General features: G+C 37.6%; 1 protein-coding gene across 1 annotated transcript in view; it reads left to right on the forward strand.

Moving 5' to 3' along the window:
* The window catches only part of plxna2 (plexin A2), a 223,271-nt gene that overhangs the window by 147,916 nt on the left and 59,956 nt on the right, over positions 1-15,399 (forward strand). The window contains exons 11-14 of the mRNA XM_016283942.1: positions 1,357-1,557; positions 4,171-4,267; positions 4,627-4,826; positions 10,611-10,762. Of these exons, the coding sequence (XP_016139428.1) occupies positions 1,357-1,557; positions 4,171-4,267; positions 4,627-4,826; positions 10,611-10,762 (650 nt within the window). The remainder of the gene's footprint in view (positions 1-1,356; positions 1,558-4,170; positions 4,268-4,626; positions 4,827-10,610; positions 10,763-15,399) is intronic.

Consider the following 15,399-nt stretch of genomic DNA (forward strand, 5'->3'; position numbering starts at 1 on the left):
AGAGAGAGTGTGTGTGTGTGTGTGTGTGTGTGTGTGCATTTGCAGGTGTTCAGCTGATCAATGTGCTACATTACACCCTGTCAGGTGGTAAACACACTTGCTCACCCTCTCACAGCGAGCAATTAGCAGTCGATATCCGGAATATTCTCCCTCACAGCACACACATACGCAGGCACATACATATGCACAAAATAAACACACACACTTACACAGGCAAAAAAATCCTTACGGTGCACCATCACTCATGGTGTGTGTGTGTGTACATGTGCATTTTCATGTGTTCAGGCTTGCATAAGTGTATGTTTGTGTATCTCTGTGTGTTTTTTTAACCTTATACTTTAGGGAGAAAATTGCTGTCCTAGAAGTTAGCTAAATATAACAAAAAGGTTATGTGGACATCTTCAAGGGCAATAGTGGTTTATAAATAATACGTTATTTATTTATTTATTTATTTTAACTTTAAAATTAATACAATTTTCATATATAAATAAAACAAAACAAAACATTTATTTTTGTATTAATTTTAATTAAAAAATATTTCATTAACATCTTTAAGTGTATATAAATGAAACAACATATTTGCACAAATTAAGTTATTCTTTTAAGTGAAAGATGCAACATTTTTAATTAATGTTGCCTTCGTAATTTATTTATTTTTGTTAAATAGCACTCATTTATTTTATTGTATTTTCTCAAGATATTAAAAAATTCTGACAATTTATATATAATATATTATATATACAGTGGGTACGGAAAGTATTCAGACCCCCTTAAATTTTTCACTCTTTGTTATATTGCAGCCATTTGCTAAACTGTATATACACACACACACACACACGTGTATATATATACTATATATATATATATTGATTTTTTGCACAAATTAAGTTGTACTTAACTGAAAGATGCAGCATTTATTTAATTAATGCCTTTGTATTTTTTTTATTGTTTTATTATTATTTTTTTTTTTTTTTTATTATTATTTTTTTTTTTTTTAATTTTCTTTTATTTTCCAACAGGAGTGTATGCCTGCAATGCGCATGCCTGCTTACATAGAGTTGTTTCCATGTTTCTGGTCTTACTTAGGGATGCCTCTCACAGGCTGACCTACTAGCGTACATCATCTCCACACACAGCTTTTAGAGAGTAACACATCAACATGCTTTTAAAGAGCACCTAAGGTTTCACTGTGTGTGTATGTGAGCATGGGGAGCATGTGTGAAGCATTTCTTTGTACACTGTATGTTTCTTTAAGACTATCAATTCAGATTTCATGTTTTCTACTCGAATGGTTTAGGATTTTTATGCATGTGCATGTGTTTGTCTTGACTACCTTTTCACCTCTCACTCCTTTAGGACTGTCCTCAACTGGTCCGCTCTGAGGAGATCCTGATCCCGGCTGGGGAGGTGAAGCCCATCACACTGAAAGCCCGTAACCTTCCACAACCTCAGTCGGGTCAGCGCGGCTACGAGTGTGTGTTACACATACAAGGAGTCACTCACAGAGTCACGGCGCTCAGATTCAACAGCTCCAGTGTGCAGTGCCAGAACAGCTCGGTATGTGTTTGGGTTTGCATGGCAAAGATCATAATGAAATCTCAGTTATTTCTCTTAAGCCTTGCTCACACTACAGGAGTTTTAAAATCCTAACCGATTATGAAATCTGGTTGCAGCACACACATAAGGAGAATCTTTGCAGATTATCTTCTCTCAAATCTTAAACATGCACACACTACAAAATTTGAACATCATGGCGCATCACACACTACAAGATATTATTAAGATTATCATGCCAGAGGGAGCGCCTCACGTGATCGCCTCGTGACCAGGGGCGTGTCTACGTGGTGGCCAGGGGTGGCACCGGCCCCCTCTGAAATCTGGCTGGCCACCTCAGGTGCCCCCCCTACCAGATATCTTGCGATATGCTTGTTTTTAGTAAATGTCTAACGGCATCTGGCAGTGGCGGATCCTGTGTAAGCAGCTGCCTAGGGCCGCTTTCTTCTCTTCTTTATACTTAATTTTAAGCGGTTTCTATAGCGTGATCTTAATGACAAAAGTTCGAGAGCGTATAATGTTACGCGATCCATGTAATGTGTGAGCAAGAATCTCACCGCAAGACTCTGCAAACGGGTTTCCTTCACTCATACAAAACTGGACGTGTGCTTTTAACTATACATTGTTTGTAAATATGCATTTATGAAATAATTTTATTTAGTGCATTTGTATTTAGTTGTTTTTGTAGGCTATACAATAAAAGCGTACCAACCAGAAATAGTCACTGAGGGTGCTTCTGACATTAGTGATGTAACGGGGCAACAGAGACGTGAGGCGTGTGGATCCATCTGCAAGCTTTTATTTGAATAGAAGACAGAGACGTGGTCGTAACAGGCAGGGTCGAACAATGGCAAACAGGTATAAAAACTGTCACTCTTAGTTCATCGTGATCTCACAAAGTTCTGTTATGACCAATGACTCTCACACTGTGCAATTAATATATTATTAACATTGTCGTGTAAACACTGTATGTTATAATGAAAGGATTCGATTGTGATCAGCACAGAACAAAAACTGGTGTGTGTTGCAGCCATTAGGTAAACCAGCATACATTCATGAGGATGATGAAAGTGTTTTAACTTGAGTAAAGCCCCCAGACCTGTTCGTGACTCCCCCGCCACCCCCGTACACGTTCAAAACTGAGGCGATTTCACTCCAGCTCTTCTCTTTCTCCTTACGGTTGTGATACGTTTTCGACACATTATACAGACAGTCGTGTTACTACTACATCAAGAAGCAGTTTCCTCCGTCTCCACTATCCGATGGAGCCGTACAGCAGCTGTTTTGCGGTCGCGCATTGGCTATCGTGAAAGTACTGACGTAATCATATAGCCGTCATCATCCCGATTTCAATCCTAAATATCAATCATGTTTGATATTATCAGGGCGGCCCCGATTTGTGTGCGAGCAGATCGGGAGGTATAAGATTCGATCGGTGAACGCCTCACATTATCAGATAATCCGCGCCGAACATCGGGAGCGATCGAGGGGCTCGACAAGATTTTTGCTCCGATTCTCGGAAGGGGGAAATCGGGCTAAATCGGGCCAAAAATCCTGTAGTGTGAGCCAGGCTTTAGACATCAATAAGATTTTCTTGAAAACAAACTGAGACTTATCATTAAGTCTTCTGCTGTTCTCTCGTGAGAACGAGTCCAGAGTTTCATAAGAGATCTCAACAGTGTGTCAAACTGTGCTCAGATTTGCTAGGATACAGCATCTAGTGTATAATTGAAACTTCAAGTAATTGAGGATCTCGGCATTACCTTACTCATTTTTTCATAAAATTCTTCCAAGACCAAATTATCTGAGCTATACTTACGAGATTGGTTTTGTAGCTACAAGCTGTGAGAAAAAATCCTGAGTTTCAGAAGAGATCTCAAAAGTCTCAAATTGAGCTCATATTTGCCAAGATATTAAGTCATCGGATTCTTTCTAAACCTAAACTATCTGAGCTACACTATTTACATTATTTTAAAACACTATACTCTTACTGTACAGCAGCAGTTGCCTCATTTGTTTCTCCTAAGGAAAAACAAAGTGGATACTTACAGTGCATTAAATGTATCTACTATAATCTAAGCTATGAAAGAGAGCAATTAATGCTTAAATTTTACAGTTTTTAGCTAATTAAACACTGGTTACCTGTTTGTGATGTTATATTGCACAGAATCGGGAAATGAGCACAGCCAAGATATATTTTGCATTTCTACCACCACCTTTCACTCTCTTTCAGTCATTATCTTTCAAACGAACACACACACACACACACAATGTAAGTAGAGATGAAGGCAATTAGAACTCAGTGTCCAAGCTGTAGAAAATAGGAGTGTTGAAAGTCTTCCTTATTCCTCAGACTGATGATGCAAGTCTGGAGTAACTCAATAAGAGCACTAATACAGTCAAACTACCTCTCTTTCGCTCTCTTTTTCTCTCTCATCTTATTTGCTTGTGTACTTTGCCGTTTATTCGTTCACTGTTTGGCTGCATGTTGTAATTAATAACTGACACAGGCAAAGAGTAAATCCAATAAAAAAATGTATAAACTTTACATTATCTCAGCGTTTGCACTGTCAGGAAAATGTTGCAAGCTCTTTCCATCTCTCCGTCTCTCTGCAGTATCTGTATGAAGGGATGAGGATCAGTGAGCTGCCGGTGGATTTCTCAGTGGTGTGGAATGGAAACTTCATCATTGACAATCCTGAGAACATCAAAGGTAATAATGTGTTTTTAAACCAAAACTCTATAACCTGTCTAACCCTCCTAGAATCTTTCTGCCCTAAATAAAAGTTGAGGTGATTGATTGGACTGATTATTATTCATTCCATGTTTTTATAAAAAAAATGAAAGTCTGAAGCTACTTTTCTCATGCTCAGCAAAACCTCTTAAGCATCACGGTTGTGCTGAGCTTCATGATTTCATCAGTCTTCATACGTTTATGATCAATAGCTCTACTAAACTGTCAGATAGGTCAACCTAAGTCAGAAAACTTTATAAAAACCTTTACACCAAATAAAATCCTTATTGCAGCATTCATTTAAAAACACTTTACTAATTTCCACATGTATCCCACAGTGCACCTGTATAAGTGTGGCGCTCAGAGGGACAGCTGCGGCGTGTGTTTGAAGGCCGAGAGAAAGTTCCAGTGTGGTTGGTGCAGTATGGAGGGCCGCTGTACCCTACGCCAGCACTGTCCCATGTCCAACCCCTACACCAGCCGTTGGCTTCACCTCGCCAGCACGAATGTCAAGTGCACCAACCCTCGAATCACTGAGGTGGGTCACATGTACTATACAGGACTCATTCTGTTTTTCTGTAATACTTGATTTCATTTAGGGCACATATGGCAGAAATATATCTAAGAGATCATGTAGAGTCAGCTGGCCATTTTCCAAAAATATTTGAATGCTGAATGCCACAACTGACCAATCAGAGTGAAGTGTTCTAGGGATCTGTAAAATTGTGTGTGTGTGTGTGTGTGTGTGTACACACAAAATTTATATATAAATATAATTTAAGTATTTTTTATTTATACAAAAATTATGTTTCCATTGCATACGTTTTTCTTAACAAAAATACGATTCACAGCGCTTCATTTTGACCCCAAACTTTTTCATGTATAAACCTTTAACTTGTAAACTTTTTTATACATTTTATAAAAAAAATGCTATTCTGATGAAAGTATACAATTACAAATATGTATTGAACATCATTCATAACTCAGACAAATGAACACACACATCACAAGAGTTGTGTGGAAGAGTCTCCATCAGCTCATATTTCTACTCTGTAGTCTGACTGAGCTCTTTGTTGATGCTGCTATTCATAGACTCTCAGAGAAAGGTGAGCTATGTGTATCGCGAGTAATGTCTCTCTCTCTCAGCTCCTCTGCCACTCTCGTCGTCAATCATACTCATTCTAGCTGCCAATATCTCACGTTTTCTTGTAATTAACACAATGTTGGAACGTTGGTGGCATACTGTGAGAGGTGTGTGTGTGTGTGTGTGTGTGTCTGCTGGGAGACTGAGGGAAGACATGGTGTTTAATTAGTTTAGGTAACGCACCAGTGCTCTGTGTTTAAACTACCTGATTCATGGAATTCATTGATTCATGTGGCTGTTTGCAGTCTGCATATCACAAGCTGTTGCCCCATGTGCACACCAACCAATTAAAAAGTAAGGGTTATGGCTTCCTGTTGTCTGTTTTCATTTAGGATGAATGGGTAAATTAAGGTTATGAACAGCTTCTGTTTTTTTGTTGACGGAGAGTGTTAGAAATAACATTATTGGTGTATTGAAACATACACATCCTGTTCTTTGTGTGTGTGTATTTGTGTTTGTTGCACAGTTTTGCTTCTACCTTTAACTGAGGGCTTTTATTTAATTAATGCTAACTTTGTCATTTATTTATTTTGTTAATTATCACTGTTTTGTGTTTTATTTTATTTTTTACGTTTATTTTTTATTTTAAATACTTGTTTATTTGGCTCTGCCATTTTTTGTGAAAATGTTTAAAATGTCTTTATATGTCTAAAAATACTAGATTTTGTTTACTAAAGCTGAAGTTAAGAAATTAACTTACTGTAAATGCTAAATGTTTAATCATCCCTCTGTCATAAAAATGTAAAATTTAAATATACTAGTACTACACTTACAGTATATGGCTCTCTACATCAATATTGATTATTTTAATGGCTTTGCAATGCAAAGTATGTGAAGACATTAATATGCTACTATGTGTATGCTCTTATAGGCCAGTCTTAAAACACAGCACTCAATTTTATGAAATATGTAGTATTTATATAAAATATAGTGTCCCTGATTAAAGGTTGAAGACCCAAAACCCTTTTACACCCACCAATGAAAATCGAGCCCTGCATTTCGTGTTTCAGACACATGCAATTGCCAAGACCACATTACAAAGCAGTGGAGCAGTTCCTTCAAAGAAAATTAGTATGAATATTTTTAATTCATCCATTTTTAATCTGTTCTCTCCAAGTTGTTCATTTCCATTTTCTCTTCTCTCAGTCTCACTAACGCACATAAATGTAAAAATGTCATTTAAAGCAGTCGTTTCCACGATTGTCTTTTGTTCTTAATTTAGTTATGTTATTTTCTGTGTTTTTGTCTGAATATAGACATTCGTAAGCTGATTTGTGCAAATACATAGACATTAGCGAGATCTGCCTACAAGAAAATGACAGTCATGAATGATTAATGCTTCTATTATGCAGCACTCTATCCCTCCTCTAAAGACTTATTAATATTAATGAGGCTTAAGTCCTCCGTGAAAGCCGAGGGTTCGGCATCAAATGAATGTGGAGGAAAGTCAGGCACTTGAAGCTGGTCTTGACTTGGCTCTTTGCTTCAGATGGTCTCTGAGCCTCTCCTTAGTAGCTCAGTCACGGAAAAGGATGGTGTCCGTTTGTGCTTCACAGACTGATTTTTTTTTACTTTTATATCAGTATTGATGTTTTGGTTTTGAGTTGTTTTTGAGTAATTGACTATTACTGATTATTTATTTTTATAAATACAACATGTAAAATTACATATACAATATATATAGACTAGACTACATAAAACATTATTTTACTATTTTTCATTAATTTAGTATTTTTTTAATATTTTATTTTAAATTATTTTTGTCATGGGCCACTTAGAAATGCAGTTGCAACCAGCCATGAGTTTGTTTCAAAACATGGACCAAAGCCTCAGGAAATATGGCCTATATACACACACAGGTACACACACCCCGACACACCGAGAGAGACCGTCCATGATGAAAATCATCATGAATAAATGATATTGAGCCTGATAGAACCTTCTCTCCCATCAGAGCTACACCGCTTGTCTAGTACGACACATCCTTTCCACAAAGTCACATGTCTATTTACAGAAGAGCATTCAGCTCGACTCACTCAACCACAAACTCCAATTTTAAACCGGATGCACCACTTTCAAGTCCCTCGTTCCTTTCTTTCCTTGCTTAAACACTCGCTTGCTTGGCCGAAGTTCAAAACCAAGGCCCTCTTTTCAGGCTTTATTGCAGCCAACCACGGGGACATTTAAGAGCAAATAAAGTGTTTAGTGTGCAGTTTATGCAGCAAGAAACAAGTCATAATTTTTTTTTTTTTTTTGAGGAAAATTTTTAAAAAGATACATTTCGTATAAGTTGCATTTTTAGAAATAATAACGGCAGGCCTAATAATGTTATAATGTACCAACATTATGAACACTATAGGATATTTTAGTTCCCCTCACTTTACAACAAATCCTTTAAATGTAACCGTATCAGAACAGAATAAGAATTTAAATATATATAATTCTAATGGATAAATATAATTGCAGTATATAATAATATATGCTTAGCAATAAACATGCCAAAACAAATTAATTTATAAAGAAACGTAAGGTAAAGTTGGGCTTACCTCTCTCAGGCACAAATCTAAATGTGTCCATATTCGCGATGTAGCCGAAGCTAAACTATTAGCCTTATTAGGTAAAATAGGCTTTGTAGGTCACGCGCGTTCCAGTATCGATGGAAAAATATCATAATGAGCAAAAATATGCTACAGTGGACCGGGTCTCATGCCGAACGGCATGGTGAATGGCTGCACTGTTTCCAATGAATGCAGTAGCTTAGTGTGCGCGTGAGGCGCCGGCGCGATCAAACAGCTGAAACATCAAATAGACTACTCCGTAATTTTTGGTCATACAGTAAAGGCATAATTCGAAACTGCAAAGTGTTAGCAGTTTGAAAATTCAAGAATAATAGCAAAGTTAATAAGAATTCTTTCTAAATGCAGCACCGTTCTTATTTCGCTCTGCATAACCTGAACGGAAAAAATATATATTTTTTGCTAAGAACGAACCGAAATTAAACATTTAGCTTTTAATCTGTGTATTTAACAGCCTGGGAGACCTTCCCATGGCAGTACCTTGCCTCACCGACTAAAATCAGGGCGCCCACTACGGAGACAGCACCAGAGGTGAGGGGGCACAGTGACCGAGGTTACCGGGCCGGGCCCCCTCAGGCCCCCCCGTGGCGCCGACGCTGCCCAGGTGCATGTTGGGTAAGGAGCATCCAGGCAGGGCTACTGCTTTAAAAAAGCATGCATTAAGAATGAAGCAACTTCCTGTTTGTCCCTGAGTCACTCTTAAGACATGACACTGACCCGTGTCTGTGTGCATGTGTCCATATAACTCAAAGCCAAACAACCCGTGAGAACTCTGAAGATCTTCTCAAGAAGTTCACGTTCTCATTCCACAGCCGGAATCCAGACACTCACTTTTGTAATGATGGTGAAATTGCAGTCGGGCACAAATTGTAGCTCTGGAACCAGTAACTGTGTGGCGGAGGATGCCGTCTGCTGGGTCAAACAAGGCTTTGCTTTCTCCTCCGAGTGGGCGGACGAGACTTTGAAGTATTGAGTCAGTGCGAGGAGATATTTATGCTCTATGAATAAAGCCCATTTGATGTCTGTAATGGCTAGTCAGAACAGCACCTCGCTCGGGGTGAAGCTGGAATCTGACGCCTAGACTATTATCACATGAGCTGATGAGATTTAATCTACAGATGAAAGCACTGCCGCCAGTGTATACCACCATGCTTTCATTTATTTACTTGATTGTTTTATTATTTAGGGCATAAAAAATAAGGATACATCTGTAAGGATATATCTATGTAATCTGTAAAGAAGATGTGAATATGTTTGGCGTTGAATAGTGGTACTGCTTTCTGTGATGTAAATTATATACTGCATACTAGTTTTAAATATTAATACTATGCAGTATGCATAAATGTTTCAGATACATAACCTCACAATGTAGATGATGTCCTAGTTATAATTTAAAAATTTTTTATATTATATTTAATTTTATTATATTTTATTTAATTTTATTTTTTTATATTTATCAAATAATTTTTTATAATATTTTATAAAGGAAGTTGCCACAATGAGTTTTACTGATATCTAATTTAGTGCTATTAAAGTGAAACACAATGCAAGAGACAGTTATCTTTAAAAGGCTTCCTCTTAAAAGGTCCATTTGGAGACCTTTAACTAGTTAAGGCTTATGCGTGTTAAATTTCTTAATTATGTCTCTGTGTTATGCAAATATATATTTGTGTCTTTCCTGATGTTTTTGTGTTCTTGACACTTGAAAATTAAACATTTCAAGTGTTCAATTTTGAAAAAGTGTTAGTTCACACAAAAATGAAACTTCTGCCATCATTTAGTTATATTTACACTATAGCATTCAAAAAAGTAAGAAAGTATTAAAATTAATATTTTTGTTTACCACAGATGCATTAAATTGATTAAAAGTGACAGTACATACGTTATGTATTTTAAATAAATGCTGTTACTTTGAACTTTCTATTCAGGATACTGAAAAAAGTATCACACTTTCTACAAAAAAATATGAAGCTGCTATTACAGCTATTTTCAACATTTATACTAAAAAGTTTTTTTAATACCAATTCAAAAGATTTCAGAAGTATCATGTGACATTGAAAACTAGCATAATGGCTACTGAACATTCAGCTTTGCTATTACAGGAAAAAAAATGTATACATTAAGATAGAAAAGTTATTTTGGTTACACTTTATTTCAAGGTGTCCTTGTTAAAGTGTACTTATACATTTAAGTACTGAGTAATATTAATTAACTACATGTACATACTATATGGGTAGGTTTAGGATTAGGGTTTGGTTTAGGGTTACTTGCATGTAATTATGCATAATTAATTGTTATTATAATAGTAAGTACATCTAAAATGTGTAATAAGGACACCTTAAAATAAAGTGATACCGTTATTTTAAAGTAGAATAATATTTCACAGTATTGCTGTTTTGTTGTATTTTCTTATCAAATAAATACAGCCTTGGTAAGCATAAGAAACATATTTGAAAAAAAAAATTATCAACCCCAAACTTGCGAATGGTGGTAATATATCTTTACTTTATTGCAAAATATTCAAGTTTTTCCAAAACAATGACTGATTGAATGATTCACTAAATGAATCAATTACTGAATGTCTCTTCCTCTCTTGTTTCAGGTGACCCCAGTGGCCGGACCACCAGAAGGGGGCACCAGAGTGACCATCCGTGGTGTGAACCTGGGCTTGTCCTTCTCAGACATGGTCAACAATGTGCAGGTAGCAGGAGTCCAGTGCACCCCACAGGAGAACGGCTACATTATTGCTGAACAGTGAGTGACTGTAGAGCTTTAAAACTCCGATGAATTCATGCTGTGCAAGTGTGTCTGAGATTAGAATGGAAAAAACTGGTTTAGTTTATCTTTAATCTTTCTCAAAATAGCAAGAGCTTGAAAAGATAATGTCCTACATTACACATACTGAGAAGCTGTTTCAAGGGGAAAAAAACACCTCAGGTTTTCATCCAGTTCACTTTAAAGCACAGCAGGATTGAGTCCATTAAACACACACAGGATCCAATGAACACGACTTTGATGTCACAAGCGTAAAGCGACCAATCAGGGCTAAGTATGAAAGGCAGGGTTGGTCATGGCCTTCTCCTTTATGCTCTATTGAGTCCGTCTTATCTGACAGAAACATCTTAACAATGGCAGGGAAACATTTCTATCTGAAGGGCTGGTTGTCAGCAGTGACCAGGGCTCTTGTGAAGCAGAAACAAGCCCAAATTAGAGTCCAGACAGACCTGGGTTGTTCTGTCTGCAGTAGGTCCCATTTTTCAGCATGTGTTTGTGTTTATCCCTGCGATTGTGTCATTAACCCTGTCTGTAAATATCCTTAAGCCAGGATTTCATCATTAATATTAAACCTCCTGGGGGAAATTTTCAGCTAGAGGAGCTAAAACGTGATGATTTGTAGTAGTAGTTTTTGCTAGGACATGCAGAAAAATGGCTGCACTCAGCTTTTTTGTCTAAACTTTTTTGACCAGCCATTAAAAAAAGAAATTGGGTTAAAAGGTGAAAGTGTCATTTCCAGTGTTGGGGAAAGCTACTTTTAAAAAGTAATGCATTACAATATTGCGTTACCCCCTAAAAAAGTAACTAATTATGCTACTTAGTTATTTTTTATGGAAAGTAATGTGTTACGTTACTTTTGAGTTACTTTTTAAATCTGGGCAGGGCTTTCTTGTTTGTTTTTAATATAAAAAAGTTATTCTTTTATAAATGTAAAAGCCCTTTTCACAACAAAAGTTAAATGAATACACCTCAGGCTGAAGGAAATGTAAATTCATATCTGTACAGTAGAGGGTGCAGCTCAAACAAATTGCATGAAGAATATGACACCGGAGAAGAAAGTTCAACACTATTCAGCAATAACAAAAATGAAACACAAATGTGTCATTTTTGCTTAGTATGGTTGAATTGGATCATTGAGGATCAGTAGCAAAGACGTTGGTTAATAAAATGGGATTAAATACATAAATGATATTTGTCTTATTTAACAATTCGCCTTCTGATGATCTAAACGAGCGTGTATTATATGTTGGTACATAGGCAATATATTGGTGTCCTGAGAATCTTTAGTAATTTCGATTCAAATTCCATATGCAAATTACCATGCTTCCACACAAAGGGTCATAAACTCCCCAGTATTTCCAAATTCCCACTTGGGATTCCGGCCTTTCCCATTGGACAAGCTCATCTTGAGAGGCGTGAATCTTCTCAGACCTTAAAGGCCTCACATCAGTGACCCGCTCAGGAGTCGGTGGTTCTGTTAGGTTCTGAGAAGATGTGAGCAACAATGCTCCAGGACACCTTAAGTTCGTGCCAGGCTTCGGCCTTGACTTTTCCATTCACCAAGATTCTCTGACTCAAACTGGTTCTTTTTCATCAACCAACTTCAGCAAAGATCAACTTGAACCTTCAGATTGCATCAAACCTCTCTTTCAGACAGACGAGACGTGCAAGTATCACACATATCCTTCATGTCATTGTGTATGTTGTCTTTGATATTTTTAGACTATTTTATGCATGCTTATGATGGAACCCATTCCTGTCATCTTGCCTATATGTAATCCTACCATGTTTAGTATCTATGAATTCGCCTTCTGATGATCTAAACGAGCGTGTATTATATGTTGGTACATAGGCAATATATTGGTGTCCTGAGAATCTTTAGTAATTTCGATTCAAATTCCATATGCAAATTACCATGCTTCCACACAAAGGGTCATAAACTCCCCAGTATTTCCAAATTCCCACTTGGGATTCCGGCCTTTCCCATTGGACAAGCTCATCTTGAGAGGCGTGAATCTTCTCAGACCTTAAAGGCCTCACATCAGTGACCCGCTCAGGAGTCGGTGGTTCTGTTAGGTTCTGAGAAGATGTGAGCAACAATGCTCCAGGACACCTTAAGTTCGTGCCAGGCTTCGGCCTTGACTTTTCCATTCACCAAGATTCTCTGACTCAAACTGGTTCTTTTTCATCAACCAACTTCAGCAAAGATCAACTTGAACCTTCAGATTGCATCAAACCTCTCTTTCAGACAGACGAGACGTGCAAGTATTCAAACTTAGTCTTATTAATTGATACATTAGGTATCATTTGCACCTTTTTACAAAGGTGTGTTTGAACTAAGAATCTGATGTTCCCTTCAGGCTGTAAATCTGCTGAATATGCAAATGGTTCCGTAACTTCATTCCTTATTTCTCTCCTCTTTACTGCTTAAGCTTTAACCCTTTCCTATACCAACTGTTTGTGTATGTGTGTGTGTGTGCGTGTGTATGTGTATGTTAGACTAGTTTCAGTGTTTATGTAGTATGTTAGACTAGTTTAAGTGTTTATGTAGTTAATAAAGTCTTACTTGTATCACACTTGACGTTGTTGATTTTTTGCTCATAACTGGAGTCCCTAATCATGCAGATTTATGCTACAGGCTCTGTGTAGAGTTGTACAGTAAGAAAGTTATTTCCCTTAACCAGGAAATTAACGTTCTTAGAATTGACAGACAGTTGACCCTGAGAGGTCAAGTAAATATCTACAGCGGATCTAAATATTTATAATGAATTATAACTAGTTATGATTAATTATTCATATTTCCCCATGAGCTGATTCGCTACACATTTTATTTTATTTCAGTCAAAGTTTAAGTAACAAAAATGTTTTTTAATGGTTTTCATTTTAGTTGACTATAATAACCCTGCTGTGAGCACTGTATCACTGTATCCAGCTATATTTATTCTTGAGAGAAACAGACATCAACGTTCACCATGTCCAGTTCAACAGAATGTGATATGCGATTCTACGTTGCATTATAACTAACCCTGAACTTATTGTATACAGGCATTCTGAACGTTTGGCTTTCAAGCATTTATGCCATCGTGTTGTAAGGGTGTATAAATAGCGTGTAGTGTCTGCGTTCAGGTGGAGTATGTCTCCACAGCGCCTCTCTTTGCTGCTAAGGTGGGTACAGACGGTGCGAGGGGGAAATGTGTGGTAATTGAAATGCGCGGCGTGCTGCCTGCTGTAGGAGGGAGATTTGTCAGCCCTTCTCTCTTCTGACAGCAGTTTAATCCGAGCGGGACGAAGCCGAGCCGAGTTGGAGTGGATTCATTTGTATGGCGTGGCGAAGGGGTGTCACGAGGAAATGGAGAATGCGCCATTGGACCCCATCAAACCCACAAATGGAAACGGGAGGCCACGTATCTGTTTTTTAACAGTTCTGTCTGGTCGTTTTGTACAAAATTTGTACACATTAAGACACCAAAGCTTGCTGAAGATTATCTTATCCATTTTTTATGTGAGTTTTTATGTATCAAAGCTTATTTCAAAGTATGTGCACAAACTTGTGTTAGGTTTGAGGTCACATTAGTGAAATTTCGCAAGCAAAAACGTCCATTATTTATTGTCAATGGTGTAGCAATAGATGAAGCACTTTCAAATCAACTTTCTGTTGCTCAGCAAATTCATGTGACCAAATTAAACCTTTTACGAAATGTAGGAATCCTGCGCCCTCACAAAATTTCCAATTACATGGATTCCTATATTAATGACTGCATTTTCAAGGTAAATGTGACTGCACCTTTACATGGCTACTTTTGAATGGCTGTCAGTGGAGAAAGGTGCTTTTTCGTCCGCAAAATAGTATAATAACAGCATCTGCCTGCTAATTTCCGAAGCCCACCAGCCAAACTTGCACCATGCAGCAGCAGTGATTGAGCATCCAAACTTGCTTCCCAACTTTAATTGCCTTAGAAGTGAAAGTCCTCCAGTCAGTGTGATTGAGAGGGCATAATGTGCGCTGTGAACAGCTGTGAACGCTGTCTGCCGAGCCTGTCAGACTCACCGCAGGAAGCCACATCACGCCCACAATCACGTAGTCTGCTTCGCATGCGTTCCGACACTTATCCCTGATGATGCGAACACTCGATATCAACCAAACATCGATTGCAGTGTGCCCGCCCCCACGTGCTTTCAACTCAGATTTGAATTCTCATGTCAGTTTCATATTTACTTCATTTGAGGGCCAGTCAGTGGGCTCTGTTTTTATTATGTCATTTAATCTGGCCACCAGTCCGTGAAGCCGATACCTGATCAGTCTGTACGATGTAGCAGCATCGACTTGCTCCCTGATCAGAGTGCATGATTGTATTTTTTTACAATGCTGAGTGCACGCTGTATTGATTTGTGCTGGGCGTCACTGGCATGCCGTATATGCATGTTTCTTCAACTTCAGGCACTTAAATATCCCAGGGGTTGATTGTTATTTTTATTTTTTATTTTTTTATTTTATTAAAACATCATATATATGTGCAACTTTGAAACTTTTGGAAAGTATTTTGACATTTAACAGCGTGCGTGCGTGTGTGCGTGTGTGTGTGTGTGTGTGAGAGTGTAAAACTGTGATCAATAAT

This window comes from Sinocyclocheilus grahami, unplaced genomic scaffold, assembly GCF_001515645.1.
Source record: "Sinocyclocheilus grahami isolate Dianchi unplaced genomic scaffold, SAMN03320097.WGS_v1.1 scaffold178.1, whole genome shotgun sequence".
NCBI lineage: Eukaryota > Metazoa > Chordata > Actinopteri > Cypriniformes > Cyprinidae > Sinocyclocheilus > Sinocyclocheilus grahami.